General features: G+C 52.4%; 1 protein-coding gene across 1 annotated transcript; it reads left to right on the top strand.

Annotated features, from left to right (window-relative positions):
- Positions 1-2,232: 2,232 nt before the first annotated feature.
- Positions 2,233-27,838, top strand: LOC122180451 (low-density lipoprotein receptor-related protein 2-like). Its single transcript, XM_042872114.1, has 35 exons — positions 2,233-2,252; positions 6,754-6,826; positions 15,139-15,224; positions 16,252-16,371; positions 16,558-16,677; positions 16,751-16,978; positions 17,088-17,201; positions 17,279-17,398; positions 17,613-17,738; positions 17,820-18,026; positions 18,175-18,343; positions 18,425-18,593; positions 18,706-18,931; positions 19,045-19,170; positions 19,310-19,525; positions 19,751-20,059; positions 20,442-20,654; positions 20,822-21,409; positions 21,540-21,755; positions 21,892-22,130; positions 22,204-22,333; positions 22,628-22,806; positions 22,907-23,093; positions 23,338-23,556; positions 23,956-24,139; positions 24,438-24,639; positions 24,712-24,876; positions 25,122-25,322; positions 25,401-25,944; positions 26,050-26,178; positions 26,303-26,410; positions 26,493-26,729; positions 26,819-27,236; positions 27,387-27,522; positions 27,765-27,838. Coding segments are annotated over exons 1-35 (6,762 nt in total). The 5' UTR covers positions 2,233-2,251; the 3' UTR covers positions 27,822-27,838.
- The last annotated feature ends 67 nt before the right edge of the window (positions 27,839-27,905 follow it).

The following is a 27,905-nucleotide window of genomic DNA, read 5'->3' on the forward strand; positions in this document are numbered from 1 at the left end:
GCCTGGCTGACACAGAAGAGGTTATTTTGGGCTGCCCCAGGGTGAGGGGTAGCAGGCAGCTTGACTTTCTACCATCCAGAAAGGATGCATCCATTTGTCTATATGACCATCAGCCCTCCCTCATCCCTTCTGGACATACAGAGGGGTACCAACCTCTCTGGGGGATGGAAAGCTCACAGACCCCCCTCTAGATTTCAACAGTGATTCAACAGAAACAAGCATGGAAGCAATGAACATCCTTTTTTTCCATAGGCCTCCAACTCCTGCAGCTACCCCAGGAAATGAGGCAAAGAGCGCATAATGTTTCGCAGTGTTTGAGGAAATCCCACTCTGGGTTCCAACTCCTGCTCCAAGGCAGAAGCCCTGCTGCCACTCCTGGCTCTGTCCCAGTGCAATGAGTTACTTCAGTACATTGGCTGCTGGCCCGCGATGGGATATTTACCTTGGCATGGCTCTTTCAGGATCTCATACGCACTCAGACAGTCAAACACCCCAAGGAACACGTACTCTACCCTGCAGAAGGCTGCAGCATGGGGCCAGGTACAAAACCTTTTTTGCAGGACAAAAAATACCAGGTAGCGTAAAACTGTTGGTTCCTAATAATAAAAATGTCCAACAGTGGGCAGTAAGAAAATCCATGCAAAAATGAAGGCTGTGGGGGAAGGAATGAATTGAAATAAGAAAGCTGCTACTCACAGGGAAAAAGGGGATGTGCTTGGACTTGGATCTGCCTTAAATGCACAAGTCATAGTAAAGCAAAGTATATTTTAACTTCAATGCCCTAGAAAGATTGCAAACCTGATTTGATCAGGGCAGATATTTTGGGCACTTGTACACACTCAGGACTGGAGTCTCTTTGGGCATATCTTTGCATAGGAGGTTGTGATTTGCTTGAAAGTCACTTGTGTGCTCATGAAGGCTCAGATAGAAAAGATCAGGTTGAGGGCTCCTTGTAGTCATTGATGAAAAACGCAAACTCAGTTTTCTTTCAAGGATCCATAGGCTCTCTTTGCTACAGCAGAAAATGATCCCACTGTGAAGCGTTTTGTCTCATCATAAGATCAGTGTCAGTGAAAGATGGGATCTGTTTCTTTTTGGACTTGCCTATCTCTATCCATTCACTGTAGAGGGAATCTAAAAACTAGGAGGAACTAAACGGCTGATGTGGTGTCTCAAGCAAGTATTGAAAGCAAAGTCAACAATCAGGCAAATGCTGTGTGGAGGATGTTGAGAAAGGTCAGGTGGAGCTGCTCCCATCGTCAGCCTTTGCATTCTTTGAAAATATTTTTGCCTAGTCTTTTTATTTTGAGGTGTTAATTTAATCCCAGGGGGAAAAACCTGATATTCAAGGGTTAACTCAATTAACGAAAAGTTTGAAGTTTTCTTCTTGCAAAAACTGTTTGCAGCTAAGAAACTCAATGCAGCTAAGTAGGTCACTTGAGACCCCAAGTTTGGTGCATACAAATGCATTCCCTGTCTGCAGATGTCTTGGCCTTGTCTGCTGCCTGAGTGAGTATCCTGTAGAGATGGCTCTCTCCCTGCCCCATCCCACAAAGTCTAGCTGATCTCATTTGTGCCTAACAGAAGCCAGTGGTTCACAGCATCTTTGTACCAGATAAGTGCTTCTAAACTTGGGTTGGAGGAGGCAACATTTAGGAAATGTGCCTGCAAACGAAGACACACCCATGTCAGGAATATCTCTGACAAGGTCTGGAGAATGCAGGCTGTTTATTCATGGGAAGCCAGGCAGGAGGAACTCAAGCTGTTGGGCAGTCTATTAAGCAGCATTTTGTTGCTGGCAGCTGGGAATCGCGCATGTCCCAAGCCTGTGGAGCCTGCGAGCATTTTTGGCTCATCCATTCTTCGTCCCCTCCTCCTCTAGACTTTGCTCGTCCTCTACTCCCAGTCTGCTCAGATTCCAGCAGTATGGAATGGCATGCGGAAGAGGAGGGTGCTGGCAGACTCAAGCAGCAGCCACAGCAATCCTGCAGTGACTGAAAATCAATCTATAGAAAACACACCCCCTCACCACAGGTACAACAAAGTGCTTGGTGTAGATCGTGGCTCAATGGATGCCACTGCTCCTGAGCAAAAGTTGAAGAGTAGGACTGGTCAAGGGGGCGCAGATGCAGCAGACGGAGGAGAATGTCCTTGGCCTTCTAAGATGAGAGATCAGCGTACGATGATCTGAACCAAGTGGCACCAGCAAAGCTGGTAAGAAAGCAGCGATAGCGGAGTCTATGGGAAAATCAGTAAGTTGAAATAAATAAGATGGTTTTGAAAGTCATCACAATTAGGCTGAGAATTAGATTTGCTGACTTCTCGTCAAAGGAGAAGAAGTGCAGTATGGCATAGTAGCTGAATATACTGGGTAACTGCTGGTTTTAGATGACTTTTTGAGGAAGGAAGTGAATGCAAAATTGCTTTTTCATTTCTTGTGCAAGACAACAGCAACATGGGCATCTTTGTGACTCACATATGTACACATCTGTACTCATATGGACACCTTCCTGCGCACAGATGTGTGTGACAATGTTAAGGATCTGTCTCTGTGGAAAAGTGTTAGAATTCTGTGTTGTGTTCTCTGCTCGTTTAAGCTCAGAGAACAAATCATCATCTACTGTTAAGCTTTTCAGCTGCAGAGCAGGAGAAAACTGGTCCCACAGATTTTGAGCTTTTGTAGGTTTTCATCTTTTTTACCCCCACGGCTGCAGTGATAACTCAAGCAGTTTATCTGAAAGCCAAATGCAGTCAGTCTCTGTTGATAGGCCATCTTTCCTGGTCTTTCAAAAATACTTTGATCCCCACCCCACTGTCTTAGTCCTATTTTGTGCAGTACCACAACATCAAAACTAGTAGTGCAATGCTGACATGCTTCAGGCAACACCAAACTCTCTGCACTAATTATTTTCATTGATGTAAGGGTCACTTCAGAACACAAGATTTCCTGTGATCTTCTAGCTCCCAGTGTGGAGACAGTCAGGAAAAGAATAAACACCATTTTCTAAAGCTGGTTGCAGTAACCTTGTTGTCTGAGACTCAGACAGCACTTCAGATTTCCTTATTACCACATATCTGAGAGGGTGCTGTTGAAGGTTTGTATGCCTAAGTTGGCCACTCCACAGAGAACTGACCCACTGCAATTGTTGCCAACTTTCTTTGTTTAGTTGGTCTCAAAATAATGTGAAGGACCAGACTTCTGATTTCCTCTTCTTTAAGATCACTGTTGGTTTTTCCATGAGAGCCCTTACAAGGCCTGATGCTGTTCAGCCTTGAGCTGGGTTTGAGCTGGTTGACAACTTTGAGACAACTTTTATAGCCCTTGGTCACATAGCTAATAAACTTTTGGTTGCAGCATGGTTTGCTCAGGGTCCTCCAAAAGGTGTGCAGAAGTAGCTTTTATCTCAATTAAATCACAGCAGCTTAACTTAAGCTGCTTGTGTCAGCTCCCTGTGATCTCCCTACCAACAGGGCCTGATCCAGCTTGTGCAAAGACACATCTTGGGCTTTGCACCATTCTTGTGCTGCCTATACAGGACAGAGCTTCTCTGGCACTCCAACTGCCTTTGAGTTTTTTAAAAGCCTCTGATAAAACTTGAGCTAATGCAGCTATGAATAGCAAACAATGGCTCTTGGTTAACCCAGGAGCTTTGGTCATGGAGCTGGCTCTGGGCTTCAGTGTTTGGCTTTTCTCAGCCTCGGGTCTCATACCAGCTCAGTTCCAAGTTCGTTAGCACTACTGGCTCATTTCTGCCTTCTATTCTGGTCAAAAGGAGGCACATGTTTCCATAAATATGCACCCATGCATATGAAAATATGTGTTTATATATTACACGGCAGTAAATATTCTTGTACATATCTATAAAGGTGTACTTGACGTTTTGGTGGCAGTTTTCCTCCTTTCTTCAAAGACTTTAAACTCAACTACTTCATGGTTGCTATGGCCCAGATGGCCTCCAGTCACCACTTCACGCACGAGTCTGTCTGTTTACAAGCAACATATCTAGGATGACACCTTTACAAGTCAGCTCCCTTAGTACTTCCCCAAAAAAGTTATCATCAGGGTGTTTTAGGAATCCCCTGAGTCTGTTTGCATTAGCTGTTCCCATTTAATGTCTGGCAAGTTGAAGTCACCCATAAAGACAAACTAGGTTGCAAAGTACATAACTTCCCTATCTGATATGGATGCTGCAGTAGACTGACCATCACAGGCCTATGTATCACTGTACTGCTGTTCCCCAGCGTTTCTTATCTGCACAAGCATGCTTCCTGTTTATTGAGCAGGCTACTTTTGTTTTCCAGGTCAGTCTTCCTTCAGGCGTATTATTGCTGTTATTATTGGCTAGCATGGTGTGTGACACATCAAAGATAATGTGCCATAGTGAAGGTTTAATGTCAGGGAACGGGAGAAAAAAAGGCATTACTTAAAATTGAGAGTGTGTTATTTAACAAGTGAATATAGAGCGATGAGAGGCAGATAAGACATGGAAAAGTCATATATCAGTAAAGTATGGATCCAATATTGTGTGACTGAGAGAGAAGAAAGAAAGAAAACAAAGATGAATCTTAAAATACTTCAGTAAAGGTCTTAAAGAGTTTGAAATAGGAAGTAGTACATGAGTGTGTGTTCAATATACTGTCTCAGAGCAAAGCCCTTCCTTTAATTAATTACTAATAAAAATTTGTTCTAGTCTGCATGAAGCAGTCAGATATGCTAAAGCTGTATTAACCCAATCTAAGGTAAACACACGGATCTATTACTAATACAAAGGTATTTTATTCATCACAAAGCAAATAAGCCTATCCATGGGTTCTCTGAAAGCAGTCTGGCTCATAGACCTTTGCCCATAGACTGTGATGTGACTCTTGCACCTCTGAAGATCTGCGCTCACTTTACATCCCATTGCAGACTAGCTGGGCTTGTGCTGACTTTGTTACCCTTGACATGCTCAGCTGCAGCGTATGCTGTTGCCTTTAGTAATTTTGGCTGGTTTATTTCACTTCTCACCCTGCTTTAAGACTTACTGCTTGAAGATTGTATCAAAGATCCTGTCATTCCATCAGCTAGCATCACACTGCTCTTAATTTTTCCATTTGTAAAGGACGTGTACATAGATTCTCAAACTCCCTGTCACAGGACCTTGTAGATGCTAAAAACTGACTTGATTTCAAAAAGGAACCAGACACATTCACAGAAGGAAAAAAAATCCACTGCTGCACACAGTGCAGGCCCTCCTTTTCAGGAAATCCTTGGTCTGCAAACTGAGCTGGCTGAGAAAGTAATCTGGAATCGCTACAGGCTCGTCCAGCTCTTCTCTTCCTCAGGCTTCTGCCACAGCTCTGTGCCAGACAAGATTCAGGGGAAGACGGACCACAGTGGAGCTACAGGACTCACAAAAATGTTTGCTCGGTGGCACAGATAGATTAGAATTTCTCTCTGGAAAGCTTCACAGATGGCAAAATCCTATGGGCCTGTGGCAGAAGTGAAAGGACTGCTCCAGGGAAACAAGCAAAGCTGCCTAATTCCTTCTCACATCCCAAAGGCTCCCAGGTAGAAATGCTCCTGAGCTTTGCAAATAGCTTGAAACCTCCTGTGGGAACAGGCAGCAATGGCCAGTGATGTTTCCCACCCATATGCTCCAGTCAGAGAAGCAGTGCTAGAGCAGATTCTGGCACTGGTAATTCCAGCCACCCTATATGGGAGAACTGAGACACAGGGAGGGCATTGGTGAGCATTACTGGTGTAAAAATCAAAGGTGCCTGCTGTGGGGCAGGTGAAAGGGAGCTCTGCCTGGTAATAAATAGGGCCATTAGATGTAGCAGCCTGAGAGTCTTGTTTCTGTGCTCCTCTGAGCAAAAAATCGGTAAGTTCTTCAGAAGCTATCAATGTTGGCCTCTGGCTTCTGTGCAGGGGGCTGAGAGCATAGACAGGGAAGGGCCCAGATGTGCCTGGTGACATTTGAGTTCAGGGGCTCAAGTATCTGGAAAAAGCCTGATAAGAGCCAGGAATGCAAGTGGTCCTGAAATAGTGGTAAGGGCAGCTGGGGAATGCCTCATATGGACACATAGGCCTAGGCAGTGGAGCTTGGTATGCAAGGAGGTGACACCTGCCCCAGACGCTCAGTGTCACATCTCCATCCCAAAGAGACTGGCATGGGGCAAGTGACAGACATTGCATCTCAAACATGCTGGGGAGCTTGTCCTCTGCCTGCCCTACCTAGGGCTGCATAAGAAAGAAGGTCCCCAGTCCCCAAAGTGGCTTCCCCTTCATTCTGAGGAATGGCCCTGCCTGCCAAGCACACACACTGGACTGCTTTGGGTTAGGGTCCATCTGCTTTCCAGCTGTGCTTTGTGTTGCTTCTTAGTGTATCAGATATTCCTTTGAACTCTGTGCCCCCATGGGGTAAGGTTTTGAAGACGCAAACAGCCATAGCATTCTCATCATGGGCTGCCACTGTGCTAGCTTGATTTAGGAAACATCACAGAGAGAAGGGAAGAAATGATTCCCAGAAGTTTTCATCTCTCACAGTTTCTGCATTGGTACTTACCTTCGTCCTGCCTACAGGCAGTCACAAGGAGGCCAGGCTGAATTATCTGACCAAAAGCCAGTGCAGGTGTTGGTGTTAGAGCAAGGTGTAGGGGCAGTTCAAAATCAGTTTCAGCTTAAAAATCTGGACACTCTCTCAGTTTGCCTCTCTTATGCTGGATGAGTTTTGCTCTTATTAAGACCTATTTCCTTTTTGAGTCCCACAGTGAACCGAGGTCATCCAAAAGAGGATCATCATCCCAGGGTCACCTCAGATACCTTGATCTACTATAGTATGAGGTAAAGTATACTTCTGTTTGGGATTAACTGGAGACTGCTAGAGACAGGCATAGGCTGGCATCTAGGGGGAGAGTGCTAGATAAGCCTAGCATCAAACAGTGACAGCCATGTGACTCCGGATTTTTTGAGTCTATTTTTTAACCCGTGATTGAATCAGTTTCTACCCTTCCCCCCTTTTCATCTTGGGACAAGGAAATTTAGCTCCCCCCAAATTTTTTGCAGTTGTTTAATGGCTCTCAGTTTCCTCCTGGACTGAGTTTGATGGAAAAGGCAAGTAGGTGCTTGAACAGGCTGTGCTCACACTGCGCTCATGTAGCCAACAGAGATGCATGCTGCATGAGCACTGTTGCAAAATTCCCTGCTCTGCTGAGCAGACAGGGCTGATGTCCAATGAGTTCAATTTTAACTCCAATCTCCAGACAGACACGGTGAGCAAACAGCTTTCAGAAAAGGCCTCGAGCAAGCAGTACCACAGTTCCCTGTGTCTGGGCTGCCTGGGAGGCTGCTTCCAATCCACCTTGGGCACATGTTGCTGTGTCTTGTGCCTGTGCCTCTGTGCATCCCTTTCCTCTGGCTGTTCAGAGTCTCCCTCAGAGAAGGGTTTAGTGTGATGCAGGTTCTCCTCTAGGCAGGCCTAGAAGGTGGCAATCAGAACTCATATATCCCTTTTTGCAAATTCAATAGGAGTGTGGGAGTCACAGCTCTTCAGAAATGATTGAAAAGAGTCCATGGACTTGGGGTTGCCTGCTTCTCATCCTGTGGAGATGGAATGTGAACACATTGAAAATCCATCCCTGAATCCACACAGACTTATGGGGAAACAGTTGCCCAGCCTTCTCCTCCTTTCTTCTATGTTTCCATTCTCTCTATCCTGTAGCGTTGTTCAGAGCGGGTCAAACAAGGGCTTGAATGGAGCAGTAGAAATCTGTTCTACTCTCTAAAGTGCGGGAAATAGACTCCTAAGGAGCATAAAGGAATTTTAAACTAAATCACCTTAAATCTGCCTAACGCTGAGCCAATGGGAGTAGCCTGTCTGCTTTACGTCTGCAGGATTGTGAGGGTGAAACAGTGGCTCTGAGGGAGGGTCTGGAAGCTCTCTTGAGGTAGATGGCATGTATTACAGAACTCAGCAGGGCCTGGCTTGAATCATCCCCTGTGCTCCTGGCCTGAAGGAGCAGGAGGGTAGCTGTGGTGTCTACACTGGGCACTGATCACATGCAGACTGTATGCTGTTGAGAGCTGCCAGCTTTGGGATTGAAGTCCCAGGTTTGTTCTGGGAACAGCTGCTGCGTGGGGCAGTGAGCTCTGTACACGTGCCCAAGCAGCCCTGGAGCACAAAATCAACACAACCCTCATCCAGGCCTTGGGCTGCAGCTGGAGAGAGCAATCACCAGGCTGTCGTGTCTCCTGTGGGTAGCCAGGAAGATCAGACCCAGCCCCCATGGAGGCATCCACCCCCAGCATCCTACTGGATGCACCCAGGCTCTGTAAGGTTCACCACTTTTAGACACTCTTGCAATGTAGCACAGCAAGTCTTGCACAAAGTGCTCACTTTGTTGCCCTTAAACCCCACTTATTTGCCATATTCTTTGGTTGTCATGTGCAGCTTGAGTGCTGTGCTGTGCTCTGTCTGGCCCTGCAGGCTGCCTGGGCTTGAGGCTCCACACTGAGGCTCGGGAAGGCTGGCAGGCTCAGATTGAGCTCCTGAGCCTATAATCCCAGGAGTACCTCTGAAAAGCAAATATTGGCAGGTTATATGCATGTGCATATGCTTTCCTCCATGTGCTGATTAAGGGAAGAGGTTTCATAGCCCTCAATCCTGTCCCAGTCACTTTTCATCCCCTGTAGCCTTTCTCATCACACCAACAGTCTTGGGACAGCCTTAATTGAAAGCAATTAACCTTATCCCAGTTAACATCATATCCTTTGATGTGATTCCACAGCACATCTCTAAATTGGAGAGAGATGGATTTGAAGGCCGTTCACTGGATAATTAATTGGTGGGATGGTCACAGTCAGAGGGTTGTGGTCAGCAGCTCCGTGTCCAGGTGGATGCTGGTGATGAGTGAGGTCCCCAAGGGGTCCATCTTGGGACTGGTGCTTTTGAACATTTTTATCAGTGACATAAGACAGTGGGATCGAGTATACCCTCAGCAGGCTTGCTGATGATACCAAGCTTAGTGGTGCAGTTGACACAATAGACGGATGAGATGTCATCCACAGGGACCTGGACAAGCTTGAAAAGCGGGCCTTCAAGAACCTAATGAGATTGAACAAGGCCAAGAACAGAGCGCTGCACTGGGGTCAGGGCAATCCTGTGTATGTGTACAGACTGGGAGAAGGACATGGACAGACAGTGATAGCTCAAGGGAGGATGGCTTTAAATTAAAAGGGGGGAAATTTAGATTAGATATTAGGAGGAAACTCCACTCAGAGGGTGGTGAGGCCCTGGCACATACTGCCCGGAGAAGCTGTGGATGTCCCATCCCTAGAGGTGCACAAGGCTGGGTATTATGGGGCGCTGCACAGCTGAGCTGGTGTGTGGCAGTCCTGCACGACACAGGGAATTGGAACTGGGTGGGTTTAAGGTCCCTCCCAACCTAAGCTATTCCATGCTTCTGTGATTCTATGATGATCTCTATATCACTCAGCCAACTCAGGACAGCTTCTTCTCCCATCCATGTGGGACAAGTTGTACCCAGTGTTTCCTGTGTGACAGCATTTACCACACCCTCTCCATCGCTACCTCCAAGGGATGGCAAAATGCTCAGCTCCTGACATTTCCACGTTGCTCTGTTGGGAAAATGAAGCTCCCTAAGAGGCAACTAAGCTCTGGAGTGTGGACACCAGCACTTCCCAATGCAGCAGGAACCTCTTAGGAGGCTTCTGTCTCTGATATCCCTACACAGCTTAAACATCAGGGCTTCAGTAGCCTCCAGGCGATCTGCTTGAAAAGAGAGAAAATGGCAGGAGGTTTAGAAATCTTCCCTTAGGTTTTCCAGGCAGAGATGGCAGGGCATCTCACCAGCAACTGCATAGATGAGATAAAGTTACAGTAAGCAGCAGTGAGCATGTAGACAAATCTTTTGCATTTATTCATTTGTTTAAAGTTCTTTCATTTTAAATTAAAGAAAGAATACACCTTGGTAATAGAAACCCTTCCTGAGAAGGAAAAGGAGCCTCCAAAGCAGTCTTAGCAGGCCCATTTGAATCCTTTTTACATTAAGATGAGGCAGTGCCAGAGCCACAGCCCCAGAGCCAGAGCTATGGGGCTTTCTCCTCCACTTGCTCCCAGTCTCATCCCAGGTGAATTTGCCAGATTTTGTCCCAGATGCTGAGCTCCAGATGCAGATATGCTAAATGTAGAGCTTGCTGGAGGCTTGAGGCTATTTCAAATTATGGGAGTTGCTTGATTAACTGAACCAGCCTCTGTCTGCCAACACAATTGCTACACATGGCAAACACTTCATTTTTGGCTCCAAGCACACTTTCAGTGTCATCAGTGCAAAAAATTAAATGGGTGCAATATGTCATAAAGATAAGGGATACTACAATCCCTCTGCCCCCAAAAGCACACCCTAAAAAAATCACTAATTTGTTTAGCATTAAAGGAAAGAGACCATTTACTCTACTAGCTACAGCAATACTACTAATTTAGCTTGGTTGCTGTGAGCACTGGAAACCTGATACAGCAAGTTCCTCTGTGAGAAGGTGATTGTTTCTATTTTTGCGGGGATGGGAATTTGTGGGATTAAGCAAGATGCTCTGGATGCAGCCCCAGCTCTCCAGATGCCTGCCCTTGGGGCAACATGACAGCAGCAGTACTTTCTGTGGAAATAAAAGCCCACATAGTGCAAGGCAGTGTGCAGTGCAGTATGAGCTGGCAGAAAACAGAGCCGACATGAAGTGCAGCCAAAAAGGCTCATCCTGCACAGAACTTTTGCAATTAGCAGGATTTAAGCAGTGCTATTTCAGAGAAGGATAACAACCTTGCTCTCTCCTGCTTTCATCAGATTCCCTCAGAATGTTTCTTCCCTTTTCTCCCCTTCCCTTCCCTGAGCACTGCAATTTCTTTGCCTATTCCAAACCCAAGGCAAATAGACACTCCATGGGGAAGTCTAAATACAACGCATACCAAAGCCAATTGCAAAATATAGGCCCTATGACAGCATACAGCTGCAGCTGCACAGACTGATGCCTTAATTGCTCCAATTGCCCATCTCCCTGGTATCTGCTAGGTAAGAGGAAAGCTGCTGGTGGTTGATTTTGATGACAGGAACTGCACAGTGCAGTGGTGATACTAGACTGCAAGAAGTTGACCCCATCCTACTGCTTTTTATCTCTTAATCCTGTGAATTTTAGACCTAGCAGGATGGGGGAAGGTGACAAATGTCCCTGAGCAAGGCCCATGCTGAGATGTCAGATGTGTACCAAATCCAGCCAGTACAGTAACAGCTGTTGGGTCTTCCTAGCTAATATTTTCAAAGTGATCTGAGGACAGCCTCTCTGTATGCCATCCCTGGAACCTCGCATCAAAACAATGTTTCCTGTGCTATGTTTTCTAGCAGTATGAGGAGCAGAGACATCTTAGATGCTCTTCACAACTCTGATCTCTCTGGGGCCAGAGGAGATCATCACAGGAACAAGCAGACAAGATACAGCTGTGAAGAAGTGTATTTCACCTGCTGGAACTGTTGGGTGGCCTGGTGAAAGGAAGCATGAGGAGATGGCTTTCTCCCACAGTGCAGAGCTGAGAGGAGGAAGTTCTTTCCATCACTGAAATTTGTAGGAGTTCAAAAAGGGACAGCTCAAAAGAATAAGCCATTAAGGGATTTTAAATGGAGACACCTTGTCTGGCTCAAAAAAATGCTGATCAGCAGAGCCTGGGCAGAGTTTTGGGGAGATTGGCATGTTTCCACAGTTCCCTCTCTTCTGAAAGCATCATTTCTTCTTTGTGCCTTTTTTTTTTCCTCTTAATGTTATTGAGAGCTCCTTGGGGAACAAGAAAGGGAGGTGATGTGTGGAGCACAGGTTGTTCCAGGATTATAATGCTTTATTGCTCTGTAGCAGTAAATAAAATTGGCTGCGATAGCCTGAGAGGAGATTGGCCTGTTTTACAGCCTTCTTTGTCTCCCTGAGCTCTCAGCTTGGAGTCATTAAAGGGGTGACCCTGGAAATGTTGGCAGAGATTAGTTGTTGCTCAATGCATGGGTGCCCTCCTAGTGTGCCTCATGGTGTGATAGGCTACGCTGTTTCCCAGGAGCAATCAATGTCAGTGAGGTTTTAACATAGAGAACTGGGGCAGGCATCCAGGTTGATATCTTCAGTCAAAGAGAACGTCCTGGTCCACAGATCATCAATGGTTCCGCTGGCAGTGAGGGCTGAGCGTAGCCAGATCCTCACCTGATGTTTGTGGAGGGAACATGCATGAGCAGTTTGGATAAGCTGGTTCTGCTGTGGTTGAGTCTAGCAGCAGTGGCCCAGTGCAGATGCAGCCTTGAATATCCAGAGAATGAGGAAAAATCTGCATCTGCCAGAAATCAAAAAGCCAAATTCTTTTCTGAAAAAAAGAAATTTGGCTAAAGCTAGGTAAGGGAAGAGCTGTTCTTAAAGCCAGGTTCATTTTCAAAGCAACGATGAATCATTTCTCACGAAGTTACGTGCATCCAGAGAGATAATAAAGACACTTGTTCTTCTTGGCTATTTCTTATTAAGCAGTGATGTGATGCTAACAGGTGTCTGTGATGCTGGAGCAAAGTTGGGCTGATGGCTTCTGGAAGAGCAGTATTTTTCCTTTTTTACTTGGTCAAGTAGTGAACTGAGCCAAGGGACAAAGCCTGGTTGGGGTGCTCGGGTTCCCAAATGCTTGAAATGTGTTCGCTCGTGTGCTGCACATAGAACCAGAAACAGGGTGTTATCAAGGAGAAGCTTGGAGTAAATAGAAAAACAGAATAGAAAGATCTCTGCTTTTTTTTTTTCTTTTTTCTTTTTTCTTTCCTCTTTAATTTGTGTTAGAGGAAGAAGGAGGTGTGCTGGCCTGAATATTCTGGAGTAAGGAGCTGTGGGACAGAGGTGGCTGTCAGGCAAAGCATGGGCTGTGGCATAGCAAAGTGGAGGCCCTGGTTTACCTCTCTTTTCTCCCTAAGCCTTTTAAGTAACTCTTAGAGAACCTGGATGGGAAGGCAGGCCCTTTTTGCAGCCCTCTGCTGCTCCCCAGTGGCTGTATGAAGAAGGCATCACGGAAGGATTTCCAAAGGGTGAAGCCCTGGAGATGCTGAAGGGGCCGTAGCGTCTGAAAGCAGAGCTCCCGATGACCACCTCTGCTTTCCCCAAGTCTCAAAGATAATTCTCACGGGGCCTGGGAGGAGCGGGACGACAAGGATTTGGGAGAGATCCCTTTGCTACCACTTGCCTTGCGGCTGGAAGAGTATGGTTTTGCAGCTGCAAGTGTAGGGATTGGGGGAATATTTAAGAGAGACAATGCCTACTCAGAGACCAAGGCAGAAAAATGGCAAATGAGGAACAATGTCTCCAGTTGTTTCCTATCCCTGCAAATGTCAGTGAAGTGTTGTTTGTGGTCAGTGTGGCAGGTGCTTTGGCTAAGTCACAGAAGAAGAGAAATGGAGAAATGTAAGAGGAATTTACAGAGCCTGCCTTTGCCATCCCACAGTGTGTTGCTGTGTGCAGCTCCTGTCGGGAACGTTTCCCAGCACAGCACAGACAGTGTCTGCACTAACCTCACTTGTAATGCACACAAAAGCAGGACAAGGTCAGATCAAGCATTTCTCCAACCTTCCTCCCATCTCTGATGATGACCTGTAGGAGTTACGCTTGGAAAAGCAGGTGGTTGTTACTGTGCTTATGTACTGCCTTTCTCTTTTCCCTTCCGTGCTCTTCTGGACCAAATTGTTTTTCTTCTTAGTTCCTGTTGCATTCACAGGCATTTACCAGGTTGTTTTCCATTAGTAGCACCTTTGCCAGAAAACCAAGTTTTGAGATATTGTACCTATTTTCAGCTTCTGTTTCAATTGGTCAAGTAATCTGATATGAAATATAAGGAGAACAATTGTTGAAATGCTTTGTTCAAGAATGATATGCAGTATGCACGTCAGAGCTGACCCACATACACATATGGTTAACATGAAGGGAGATGGAGAACAGCACACCAAACGTACGTGACCAAAAGATGAAGTTTCCTTGCTCAAGGACTAAATTTCATGCAATGCTCTCCATCTGTGAGTATTTAGAGGAGCAACATTAAAGAAAGATAATTATACCATGTGTCATTAGGCCACAGCTCAAAAGGGAAGGAAAGGCATCTTATGATGGCAACCAGTTGCAACACATCCAAGGCAAAAGGCGTTTTGAGTTATGGAAGCCAGTAGATGAAGAAGGTGTAAAAACTCCATTGTCAGTTCTCATATAATCATAGAATGGCCAGGGTTGAAAAGGACCACAATGATCATCTAGTTTCAACCCTGCTATGTGCAGGGTAACCAACGACAGACCAGGCTGCCCAGAACCACATCCAGCCTGGCCTTGAATGCCTCCAGGGATGGGGCATCCACGGCCTCCTTGGGCAACCTGTTCCAGTGCCTCACCACCCTCTATGTGAAAAACTTCCTCTTAATATCTAACCTACACCTCCCCTGTCTCAGTTTAAGACTGTTCCCCCTTGTCCTATCACTAATCTTTTATGTGACAAAAATGTCTTTGCCAGCTGAAGAATGGAGTGTTTGTTGCTCTTTCTACATATTTCTGAGGTCTTTTGAGGGTTAGGGAAGAGAAAAATAACATCTGATAAATTGTAGTTTAGGAAGTAAGTCTGCATGTTTTTAGATAGGATGAACAGGTAAAAATAAACTATAGAAAAAGAAGTTGAAAATGATGTCTTTCCAATAACATTTTCAAAATCCTTCATCTTTTAGAGAATTCTCCATTCCTTTGATTTACAGAAAATAACTATTGTAGCTTTTCCAACACACGGGCTGTTTTTAAATGATCTAAAGTGAGAAGAAAGAGTTAAAAATTGGGAAAGTGGTTGAAAAAGTACAATGCTCCCATCCTTCCTCTCTCCCACCCAGCTGGTTTATGAAGTATTCTGTCTGTCTGTACAAGTTTGAAAAAGGGGAAATCTAAGACCAAAGCCCCATTATAGGGGATTTTTATTATCTGGAGAAATCTTCTGGTTTCAAAATTGGAATGAAAACTATCTTTATGAAAATAGTTTGGGATGCTCTGAAATTCTGTTTGAGTAGCATGTGTTCCCTGGAAGAAGTAGGTGTTTAATGAAATCCATTTTTTTCTGCCAGGAAAAAAGAGAGACAGATATCAGGCGACTTGGAGCTTGGGCACACAAACTGCAGCAGGACACACAGGACTGCAGCCTGGCAAGCAGGTGTGTAAGGGCTGTGCTGTGACACTGTGAGATGGCACATCACGTCCTGGGACAAAAAGCCTCTCTGGTTGTGTCACAGGCTGGGGGGCATCTCCCTTGCGCCATGCGGGTGCTCTGTTTGAATGGTAGTGTCATATCTCGTTCTCAGGGTGCTGGTGGCTGTGGGTTCTGTTCCCAGGCTGCCGCAGGTGCCTTATCCTTCCGCGGGGCTGTTTTCCTCCCCTCGCTGCCCTCCTTGTTGTGCTGGAAGCATATTCCCAAGCCTGATGGCCAGCAGCAGCCCGTGTTTTGGGACAGTGCCCCGGTGTTCAAGGTTCCTGTGGCCGTCCCACGCCTGGTGCAGCTGCACGCAGGGCAGGTTCACACGCTGAGATCGCACAACAAGCCTACACTGATAAGGAGGGCCGGGGGTACCCGGCGGTACCAGAGACCCAATGCCCCTCACGCACGGAGCCTTGCGCTCGGGGGCAGCGGGCCCCGCACGTGCCCTAGCAGAGGAGGCGCTTCCTCCTGCCCTGGGGCCTGGATGCCCCCGGCTAGCTGCGCGTATGGCCAGCTAGGCTCCAGCCGGGCGCAGCCCCCGCAGCACAGCCCCACTCGGGGCGGGCAGGGCCCGGCCGGGGTCCTCCTATAAAGGCGGCGGTGTCGGCGTTGGCGGTGTCGCGCTGCCCCCGCCGGCCCGGCCCCCGGAGCCGCCCCTGCCGGCCGCCGCCATGGGCCGCCCCCCGCCGCTTCGCCTGATCCTCGCCATCCTCATCCTTCGCTCCGTCGCCGGGACCGCGGCCCGCCGCGCCCGTGAGCCGGGATGGAGGGTGGTGGGGTGGGGGATGTCCGCCTGACAGCCCGGCGTGCTGGCCACAGGGGGTCCCGGCGGCCCCTCCCGTGCCGAGGGGTCGGCGGTGCCCTTCCCTGGGGGTGCGGGAGGTGGCAACTGTGGCACGGCACCTGCTCCTCAAGGCCGTGCTGTGGGGGGATGTTCAAGGAGCATGGAGATCCCCCCTGGGCTGACCGTGGCTTTCTCTCGCAGCCCCCGCCAGCCCCACGTGTGCAGCATCGCGCCAGGCCGCCTGCGGAGATGGCTGCATCCCCATCCCATGGCTCTGCGATGGAGAGCAGCAGTGTCCAGATGGGACGGACGAGCTATGTGGTGAGTCAGAAGATGGGTCGTGGGGTGGGCTGAGGGGGCTGTGTTACCTAGCGGTGGTGCAAGGCAGAACAGAAGTGCTGATACCTGCCTTTGCAGAGGTACGTGTGTCCGGGAGCACCTGGGGGGTCTGTGGCACGGGCACGTGTGTGGCCTGGTAGTGCCGTTGACCCCGTGCCGTCCCTGCAGGTGCTCCCTGCGGCGGAGACCCCCATGTCTGGCAGTGTGATGACGGCCGGTGTGTTGCCAGCAGCTGGCGCTGTGACGGTGCTGCCGACTGTCCAGATGGCTCTGATGAGCAGGACTGTGGTACGTTTTCTTCAGCGCCCCGGGGGGCTGCAGCCACGCAGCTCGGAGTCTGAGTGTCGCTGTGTCCCTGCAGTGTGCGGAGCGAAGAAGCTGCAGTGTCCTGGCACCCACCACTGCATCCCGCACTGGGAGCTGTGTGACCGGCATCAGGACTGCGAGGATGGCTGGGATGAGGAGGGCTGCCCTCTGCAGCCTTGTCTGCCAGGGCAGTGGCAGTGCAGGAACCGGGTATGCATTGTTGCCGAGTGGAAGTGCAACGGGGTTGATGACTGTGGTGATTCCTCGGATGAAGACATCTGTGGTAAGTGATGGTCCTGTCCAAAGGATGTGCAAAGGCACTTTGTGGGGCATCTCATGAGGCTGGGAGCCACCTGGCATCACCCTGCCCTCCTGACATATGTGCACCACAGCCCCCTGCCCACCTGGCATGGTGCGGTGTGATGAGGGGAAATGCATCCTGGAGTCCCTGATGTGCAATGATGAGGATGACTGCCTGGATGGCACTGACGAGCCCAGCACCTGCGGTGAGTGGGCATTGGGCAGGGGGAGCCCCAGGGTGGTCCTGCATCACCTCATCTCCCTGCTTCATCCTTTCCTGCAGGACGAAGCTGCTTTGTGCGCAATGGGGGCTGCGCAGAATCATGCACTGACACACACTGGGGTGTACAGTGCTCCTGCGGGTCTGGCTGGGTGTTGCAGGCTGATGGGCAGAGTTGTGCTGGTAAGGAGAGGTTGGGGTGTGCATGCTGCAGTACCAAGAGTGCGAATGCCCTGAGACATCCCTGCTCTCGCCCATATGCTGTGTCTGGTCCTGAGAAGGCTGCTTGTGAGGCATCAGTGGGAGTGGGTGGGTCTGGGAAGCAGGAGTCTGGGTGGGCAGTGGCGAGGTCTGGAGGGTACTGGCTGTGGGCTGCCAAAAGTGCCTGTCCCTGCAGATGTGGATGAGTGCTCCTTGGAGTACGGCCCCTGTAGCCAACTGTGCAGAAACACGCCAGGAACTTTCAGCTGTGCCTGCCTCGAGGGCTACCTGCTGCGGCATGGCACCTTCTGTGAAGTAGCAGGTAGAGAGGGGGACCCTGAGGGGCCAGGCTGTGCCCACAGCATGCCCTGCTCGCCTTGTGACATCCCTCTTGTCCTGGCAGACAATGCAACACAGCTCCTGGTGGCCGTTGGGGAAGACCTGGCTCTTCTGGATGTGCGGACCCAGGCATACCGCCCTGTGCTCTCCACTGAGGCCGAGCTCCGTGCCCTGGTGTATGATCTGCTTCGTGAAACCTACTTCTGGCTGACAGAGGAGGGCGAGCTCTGTGCACGCCTACCGGGGAAGGATGCGCAGCTCCTCTATGCAGGTGCGGAGAAGCAAGGGTGCTAGGTTTTGCAGTGGGGCTGAGAAGGGGGCTCAGAGTTGGCTTGCCCCTGTCCTATATCCAGGGGCAACCTGGAGTTTGTCTTGTGTTCTGGAGCAGAGGCTGTGCCTCTTATCCTCCCTGTCTGTAGATGCTGGAGAGGTGAACAGCATCTCTGTGGACTGGTTCACGGGGCAGTTGTACTGGGCCAGCAGCCATCCTGCAGCCATCTATGCAGGGCTGGGTGACGGACGTGGCTTTGTGACAGTGCTGGGGAAGGATGTGGCACCGGAGCAGCTGACAGTGTACCCATCTGCCAGGTGAGGATTAAGAGTGATATCTTTGCTGACTGTGGCTTTGGGGGGCGTGCTGAGGCCTGGGTGCTTGGTACCTGCTTCCAGGTCCCTTTATTGGGTCAACCGTGGGCTGAGAGGTCGGACAGTCATTGCTGCAGCTGGCATGGATGGCTCAAACCGTCAGGAGCTCACAGTAGTGTCCATGGAGGAGCCTATAGGGCTCAGCCTGGACCACGTGGCTGGGAGACTATACTGGATCAGCGAATACAAAGAGGTAGGGATGGGGGGTAGCAGCACTCAGACCCACCAGGACGCTGTAGCCAAGGCTCACTGTTCTGGGGCATTGGGATGCCATATGGTCACCATGCTTTTGACCTATCTTCCAGTCCATTGAGACGCTGCGGGTAGATGGCAGCGGACGCCATTCCTTCCCTGCTGTCCTGCGGAGCCACACAGAGCCACTGGGCCTGGCTGTGTTTGAGAGCCGCTTCTTCTGGGCTGATGGCACCGAGCTGGTGTCAGCCAGCCAGGCCTCTCCACAGGAACATGCCGTACTGCTCCGGGCCCCCGTTTCGGCCTTCACTGTGCTGCATGCACTGCAGCAGCCACCACGTAAGTACCATGCCTCACCCTTGGTCCTATACAATGACTCTCCTGGTCCCTTGGCAAAGGCTGCTTTGTGGGGATGGTGCTGCCTGAGTTCTTAACGTCCCCTTTGCCCCTAGGAGACACTGCTGCATGTGCTCCAGGCTTGTGCAGCCACCTCTGCCTTCTGTCCCCTGTGCACCCTCGAGGCTACAAGTGTGCATGTCCAGAGGGACTCTACCTCCAGCCCTCAGGGAAATGCACAGGTGAGTACAGTCTGCTCGGCTGTGTGGGGCCAGGGACATCCCTGATTATGCAGCCTGGTACCTGGGCAGCCTTTCAGAGGGTCAGCCCTGCTTGTCCTGTGCCTCAGCCGTGCTTACATGCTGCTCTTGCACCCCTCAGAGCTGTCTATCATATACTCATCGAGGACAGCCATCTCCCTGCTGCAAGTGGGCCCTGGAACACACAGCCAACAGGTGCAGGAGTGGCAGGAGGCCTTCCACCTGCAGGATGTAGACTGGCAGAGGTCAGTGCTTTATGGGACAGATGACAGTGGGGCACTGCTGCGTGTTGTGGGACACCCTGGGAAGCAAGAGACCATCGTGACCAGGCTGCCGGGTGAGACCTTATGTGGGGATGGACAGGGTGCTGGGGCATGCTTGCCTTCTCGGGGCAGGTACGAGGCTCTGCTGGGTGCTATACAGTGGTCCCTCGGTGCCCATGCTGGGGCTGTGTTTAGGTGTGGGTCGGCTGTGTCCTGGCTTTAGAGAAAGGGGGAACACAAGCAGAGGAGCAGGGCCATGGGACAGCCCCGTAACTGCTTGCTTGCCTGCTGTCCCCAAGTCTGCTCTGCCCGTGTGGACATCCGCTCAGGGAACCTGTACTGGCTCGCATGTAACCGGAGGGACATCGGAGTGACCAAGGTGTCTGACCTGACCCCACGCATCCTGCACCGTGCTCGCAGCAGCATCCAGCACCTCTTCTTGGACTGGCAACAAGGAGCTCTCTACTGGCTGGCCCGTGGACAGCCCCTGCAGCAGCTGAGTCTGTCTGGGGGCAGCCCACGGGATGCTTGGAACGAGACGTGGCCTGGAGACCTGCCTGCGGCCATGGATAGCAAGGCCTTCAGCCTGCTCTGGAGCTCAGCCCTAGGTGAGCCCCACAGGGATCTGGAGCAGGGAGCAGAGGAGGTTGCTCTGCAGACAGTAGGTCCCTTCCTGCTCAGTGGGGTGCTTTGGAACACTTTGTCCTGTGGGTGGGCTCCTGTCTTCTGCCATGGGATTTCTGCTATAATGGTGTGTTATGGTAGCACAAGGGCTGTCTTGTGTGCCCCAGATCCTCAGCAGGAAAAATTTCTTCTGAGAATGAGCGATGAGGTATTGGAACAGGTTGCCCAGAAGGCGTTCAAGAAATGTAGAGATGTGGCACCGAGGGACATGGTTTAGTGGGCACAATGGAGATGGGTTGACAGTTGTACTGAATGACCTTAGTGATCTCTTCCAACCTTTATGATTCTGTTATTTCTTCCTCACAGGCCTGAAGGCACTGAGTCTGACCAAACAGAAAGCAGTCACCCTGGCACCTGGCTGGTCCCATGGCCTTGTGGCTGCCTTTGAGCCCTACTTGGTTTCAGTTAATGAGACGGCTCTGCTGCTGTGGGACCGGAGGACGCTGTCTCTTGTGCTATCAGTGCCAGCAACAGGCGTGCAGGGTGTGGTGGCATTCGTGGGCTCAGAGCTACAGGAAGGTAAGAGCAGCTCTGTGCTTGATGGGGCTGGGTGGCCTGTCCTGCTCCAAGCTAGGGTGCCACCTGGGTGCTGGGGGCCACATATGTTGTTTCTGGTGGTGCCTGAAGCATGGGCAGGGCACGACCCCAAATCCAGGCTCATGTTCCAGTGCCTGTGCCTCTGCCAGTGCCAGCAAGCAAAGGACCTGCCCTGCCACTTCCTCCACCTGTGACCACCACTACAAGGACAACCACAGCTACCACATCTGCTCAGCCCACCACCTCCACCACACGGCTTTCACTGAGAAAGACCACTGCTGCACCTACTATGCCTGCAACAACCACCAAGGCTACTACAACACTGACCACCACCAGCCTGTCCACCCCAACTAAAACCACCACCACCAGGCCATCCACCACAACCACCTCTGTACCAACCACCACATGGACCACTCCAAACAAAACCATCCCTGTGTGGTTAGCCACCACCAGTACCACCACCACTCGATCCTTGCCAACCAATCCTTCTGTCCCACAGCTAAGCACTAGCACCCAGCACCCAACCACTCCTGCACTGGCAGTTCCCCCCACTCCACTCCTCGGGCCCAGCTCTCCACGCCCCCCAACTGTGTTCTCCCATCTCTCCTGTCCTCGCACACACATGCCCTGTCGTGACGGCACTGAGTGCGTGGCCCAGGACTACGTGTGTGATGGAGAGAAGGACTGCGCAGATGGCTCTGACGAGGATGGGTGTGCCCAGCTCTGTGACACCCCAGGTAGGAGACAGCCTTTAGTGGGTGATCATGCACCAGGGTTTCTGGGTGCTTCATCAGTGGGGCTGATGGGATGAAGACCTGAGAAGTTCCATGGCTGCAGAAGACTGAGAATGATCCATTTTCTGCCCAGAGGCCTTCCACTGTGCTAACAGCACCATGTGTGTTGGGGCTCACGAGCGCTGTGATGGGGTGCCACAGTGTCCTGATGCCTCGGACGAGATGGGCTGCTGGAGCCCCACACAGGACTGTGCCCTGCGCTGCGATGCTGCCACCCGCTGCGTCCCCGAGAGCTGGCTGTGCGATGGCCATGCCGACTGCCTGGATCACACCGACGAGCAGGGATGCGGTGAGACCCGAGGGTTGGCTAGGATGATGTGGTTTCCTGGGGGACCGTGTGCCCTGCATGTGGGTGTTCCAGCAGGATGGTTACCAATGGGAGACGGGGACACTGTGCCCCCTGTCATCCCTGCCTCTGCCCACAGTGCCAAAGAAGTGCAGCCCATCTGAATTCCCCTGCCACAGTGGGCAGTGCGTGGCCCTGGCTCTGCGCTGTGATGGGGACCCTGACTGCCGCGATGGCTCAGATGAGGAGGGCTGTGCCGTGCCCCGGCCTCTGCTGTGCCGCCCAGGGGAGGTGGTCTGTCCCCACAGTGGGGAATGCGTGCCTGAGGCCTGGCGTTGCGATGGTGTGGCTGACTGCAGAGACAGCACAGATGAGCAGGTGGGTGAGTGTTGGGAATGCCTCCTTGTGTCCCCAGAGGGCTGGTGGCATCACTCATCCCCTGCTCCTGCAGGACTGTCCCTTGGAGGAACAGCAGTGCGGTGAGCAGCAGTGGGGCTGCTCACACGGCCATGAGTGCATCCCTGATGCCTGGCGGTGCGACAGAGAGAGCGACTGCAGTGACGGCAGCGACGAGGCTGGCTGTGAGCAGCACCTGCATGTCCCCTCTGTGTCCCACCTATGGGTCCTCAGCATAGTGAGGAGTGGGAGCACATCCTGCTGCAGAATGCCCCTTCCCAACATCAGTGGTGGCTTTAGACCCAGGGTGGATGGATGTTGTCTCCATTGGGCTGGTGGCTATGACATTAGGGTAGCTTGGAAGCAGGCTGCAGGCATTGTGCTGGGCATTATTGCTGTGTGTTCTGTGCGCCCCCCAGCAGCTCCTGCTGAGCGCAAGGAGTTAGTGGCTGAGGCTGAGGGCAGCTTCTCCCTTGCAGGCCAACCCACTCCCTGCCTGAGCAATGAGTACCCCTGCGGGCTGGGGATCTGCCTGAATGCATCACTGGTGTGCAGCGGTCAGCAGGACTGCGCAGATGGCTCAGATGAGGGAGGAAACTGCTCCCTGCCCTGCCAGAGACCCTGCTCACAGCTCTGCTACCCATCACCCCAGGGACCTGTGAGTGCTGGGAGCCGTGGCCTGGGAGTCTTGCCCCACTGTGCTTCCGTGGACTGCACAGGCTGCAGCAGGGAGCCCCACATACTTGCTGTCCCCACAGCGTTGCTGGTGCGCTCCAGGCTATCAGCTGGCTGAGGACGGCATGTCCTGTGTGGATGTGGATGAGTGCACAGAGCAGGGTAAGGAAACCTGCAGCCAGATCTGCCTCAATGCTCCAGGGACCTACAGCTGTGGCTGCCTCTCTGGCTACGTGTTGGAGCCTGATGGCCGCATCTGCAAACTCAGCGGTAAGTCCTAAGGAGGGCAGGCAGCATTGGGCACCTCCTGGTATGCCAGGAGTCAGTGGGTATGTGCTTGTGTGTGCCTCTTGCCTGTGGGAAGTCATGTGGTCCCCTGCCTGTCCCACTGGCCATCACTGATACTTGTTTGCCCATGGCCATGGCAGTAGGACTGCATCCCAGCAGGTTCTGATGCCTAGGATGGCTATGTTCCTTGGCGTCACAAGTGCTGAGAGTCTCTGTGTCAACCCAGGACCGGAACCCACACTGTTGGTGGCTGTGCAATCGGAAGTGCTGTCCTATGGCCTTCGGAGTGGGCGCGAGGAGGTGCTGCTGACCACTGACAAGGAACGGACCGTCTTCTCACTCGACTATGACTTGGTCGAAAGGAAAATCTTCTGGATGGACCTGGCCACAGAAAGCATTTCCTGGCAGAGTCTAGATTCAAGTAAAAAAGGCACGCTGGTGAAAGGTAAGCTGCGATAGCTTGGGGCTAGTGAGGCTGCCCTCTCTGTGGCTTGGATGCAGTTGGGGTACCAGGCTGTGTCCCCTTGTATGGGAAAATTATAGAACCATAGAATGGCTTAGGTTGGAAAGAAACTTAAAACCCACCCAGTTCCAACTTCCTGCCATGTGCAGGGTTGCCACCCACCAGCTCAGGCTGCCTAAGGCTCATCCAGTCTGGCCTTGAATGCCTCCAGGGACAGGGCATCCACAGCTTCTCTGAGCAGCCTGTGCCAGTGTCTCACCAGCTGCTGGTGGAGATGGCTAGGAGAACTCTGAGCTCGTGAGGTGATGGGGATCCAGGCTGTGAGCATGGTGCCTCTTGCAGCTGTCACCCTATGGGTGCTGACTCTTGGTCTTCTTGCAGGTGTAAGATCAGACTGTATTGCTGTGGACTGGCTTGGGAGGAACCTGTACTGGACGGATGGGGTGGCAGGGCAGGTGCTGGCCACTTCTCTGGGAACTGCCTGGCGAGGGAAACCAGAGTACACCGTGGTGCTGGATGGAGACTTGGACCAGCCACACTCCCTGGTGCTCCAGCCTCTGGCCGGGTAAGGCTGGGGCCAGAGTACTTGGGGACCTTCTTGCCTGGCCCATTGTCCCCCATAGAAACAGACAACAGGCTGGGGGAGAGTTGGTTTGGCCTCATCTGAGTGCTGTTGCTGCTGTATGATTGGGGGAGAAGAACCCAAGCATCTGCTCCTGCCCTGCACAGAGCTCTCAGTGCATCCCTGATGGGATGGGAAATGCTGTGCTGCCCCTCCGTGCTGCCCCTCCGTGCTGCCCCTCCGTGCTGCCCTGGTACTGGGCAGTGCCAGGTCTGTGGGCCAGCACTCTTCTTCCTGCCAGGATGCTATACTGGTCAGAGGTGGGGAACCAGCCACGTCTGATGGAGGCCACCATGGATGGAAGGCGGCAGCGTGTGCTGCTGGCGTTAGGCCTGGGCTGGCCCACGGCACTAGCCCTTGACCTCCCCACCTCGAGGCTCTTCTGGCTGGATGAAAAGCTGGGCAGTGTTGGTTCCACACATTTGGATGGCACCGATGTAAAGGTGTGCAGCTGGGGGTTCTGGTTATGGGGCTGGCTTGGGTGCTGGCATTGATACTCACAGCCTCTCCTCCAGGTGCTGCAGCTGAGATGGGTCCAGAGTCCTTTTGCAGCGGTTGTGTGTGAGGACCAGCTCTACTGGTCAGAGAGGAAAGCTTGGTCGGTGCAGCAGGTGGACAAAGCCACAGGCAAGAATAGGACAGTGCTGCTCAAGCGACATGGGCAGCCCCATGGCCTTCAGGTACCTATGTGGGGAGCCCAGACTCCTGCTGCACTCACTGCTGGGGCTCCCAACCTGCCACACCCTGGGTGGCACTGAGAGCTGCACCTACTCCACAAATGATCCTCTGGTCTCTGTGGTCCCTGCGGTTGAGAATCACCCATTCTCTTAAGGAGCATCTTCATGCTTGGCTGGTAGCCTGGCATGGTACTGGTTGTGCTCAGCTCTGCTGCTAGACACTGGGCTGAGCCTGTCCTTCCCCACAGGTGATGCACCCAGCCCTGCGCCTGGCAGCTCCCAACCCATGCACAGCCCGCGGCTGCTCCCACCTGTGCCTGCTGAGCAGCCGGCATGCTGGGCAGTGCCGATGCCCCATTGGGCTAACGCTGGCTGCCGATGAGACCACCTGCCTGCCCATCCACACTTCAGCCTTTGCCCTCCTGGTGTCACCAGCAGCCGTGATGCAGGTATCCCCGCAGAGCCAGGTCTCCTAGCTCCCTCCTGGGGAGCAGGCTCTTGGTACCAGAGCTGACTCCTTCCTCCAGGTCTACCTGAAGGACATGCCACGAACAGCTGGAGCCCAAGGCCTCCCCCCACACCGGGCCCTGCCTCTGGCGAAGGTAGTGCACTTGACAGCTGTCGACTACATGGTGAAGGACAAAAGCCTGTACTTTGCTGAGGTGGGGGGCAACTCCATTGGGATGCTGCGCCTGAAGGACTCGGGCCGACTCTCCTGGAAGAAGGTTGTTGCTGTGGAGGGCACAGTGGTGTCCCTGGCCCTGGACTGGCTGAGCGGAAACCTGTACTGGATCGAGGGGCAGCCCACCAGCATCCGTGTAGCCACAGCTGGGGGGCGGTGGGCCCTGATGCTGCTCAGTGAGGGGCTGCAGGATGCTGCCTGGCTGGCCCTCTGCCCTCGCGCCTCCACCATGTGCTTCATCACAGCAGCAGGCAGCCGCAGGCCTGGTGCTGTAGTGGAGTGTGCAGCCATGGACGGCAGTAGCCGCAGAGTGGTTTGGAGCAGAGCCCACTCTCCTGCTGGCCTCACTTTTGGGGGTTCCGGCACCCGGCTCTACTGGGCAGACCAGGGTGAGTGTGGGGCAGCATGGAGGACAGTGGGGCTCAATGCAGCATGTCCACAAGGGGTGGCATTCTGTGTGCCACACCTAATGCCCCCTGTGTCTGTGTTTGCAGAGCGTGGTGCAATTGGCAGTGTAGAGCTGGATGGTTCCCACTTCAGGCTGGTGCGGGAGGGACTACATGGCCTCAGGCTCTTTGCCATTGGAGATGGCTTTCTGCTCTGGTCAACATCCGCAACCAATGGTAAGGCCATTGAGGGACTGCTGGGCTCCCTCCAGCTTCTGCTGTCCCAGGCCCCGTGGGGCACAGGGTAGTGGCAGGCCAGAGAAGCTCCATGCCAGGCAGTGCTGATCCTGTGTGTCCCCAGGCTCCAGCAAGGTCTGGCACAGCCGACTGGAGCAGGCCAAGAGCTGGTGGTTCCTGATGGAGCAAGAGTTGGTGGCCTTGAGAATTTACAGCCAGTTCTCACAGGAAGGTAGGTCTGGGGGTGCCTCAGCCCCTGGCACCTGGAGCATCAAGCTCCACAGAGGCCCTGCTAACAGATTCTGTCTCACCAGGCACCAATGGCTGCACAAAGAGCAATGGAGGCTGTGCCCAGCTGTGCTTGCCCAACCCTGCAGGGCGGCAGTGCCGCTGCTCCCATGGATACCACCTGGTACGTGGGGTGACCTGTGCTCCAGTTCCACCGTGCCCAGCACTGCTGCAAGCCTGCGCTAATCTCCAGAGCTGCATCTCTGCAAAGCAGGTCTGCGACGGGCACCCCGACTGCACCGATGGCTCCGATGAGTTGGGCTGTGAGTGCCTGCATGCTGCTAGGAAATGCCAGAGATCCCTCATCGTGGGGTCTCATTCTGGTGCTCTGATCTGTGCTCTTTCCCTCCAGGCACCTCTGAGGAGGCAAAGACACAGGTCCCCGTGTTATCATCATCAAGGACAGCCCATGCAGAAGAGGAGAAATCAACTGTGCCCTCAGCTGCACCTCAGCAGCCCAGCCCCAGCCTGCCTGCAGCCCCTGGGCCCCGGCAGCACGGAGAGGCCTTCCTGGCAACCCCAAACACAGAGGAGGTGCTAGGGGCCATGCCGTGCAGCAGCGAGACATGCAATCTGCGCGGGGAGTGTGCCATTGAGGCTGGGCGGGTGATGTGCCACTGCGCCCTGGGCTACCGTGGGGACTACTGTGAGGAGGCAGAGGTGCAGCCGTTGGCAGGCCCCATCACCCTAGGGGTGGCTGTGCTTCTGTTGCTGGCTGCGGCAGCCGTGGGGGCCCTGGCCTACATGCGGAAGCGGGATAGGAGGAGGAGGTGAGCTGTAGGGCTGGGCTGGGGATGGCTATATGGAGAGCTGCAACAGCCCAGCAGGGAGATGCTGTGGGTTGTGACAGGACCTAGGGATCTGCTCTGTCTCTGAGAAATGGTTCTGCTATCCTGTGCGTACCTTGCTTTTTCCCTCAGGACCTCAAGCACTGCCTCCACCCGAGTGCTGACCCTGTACCACCGTGAAAGTGACCCTGAGGAAGAAGATGAGGAGGAGGAAGAGCTTCCACCCAAGAGTGATACCTTTGTGAATGAAGCTTATGACGGGAAAGAGGTGAGCTGGCCCTGCTCAGGACACTCCTTGTAAAATCACAGAATGGCTTGTGTTGTAAAAGACCTTAAGGCCCACCTAGCTCCAACCCCCTGCCGTGGGCTGGTTGTCTCCCCCAGATTAGGCTACCCACAGCCCCATTCAGCCTGGCCATTCTGTCCATGACCCCTGTGCCAGGGTGCCCTCTGGACCCAGGGAGGCTGGTTCAAACCTGCCCCTAATGCACTTCTCTGTGGTCTGTGCAGGAGCTGCCAACCCGGCTTGGGAAGGGACCATCTCACCCCAACACTGTACTTCCATAAAGGAACATCGTGCAGCATCTCTGTGCTGTGGTGGTTTGTGTGGGAGACAGGGAAGAGGGAGTACTCTGGGCTCATAAAGGGTGG

Source organism: Lagopus leucura, unplaced genomic scaffold (genome assembly GCF_019238085.1).
Source record: "Lagopus leucura isolate 7727_CA_CO unplaced genomic scaffold, USGS_WTPT01 Super-Scaffold_100004, whole genome shotgun sequence".
In the NCBI taxonomy this organism is placed as follows: Eukaryota; Metazoa; Chordata; class Aves; order Galliformes; family Phasianidae; genus Lagopus; species Lagopus leucura.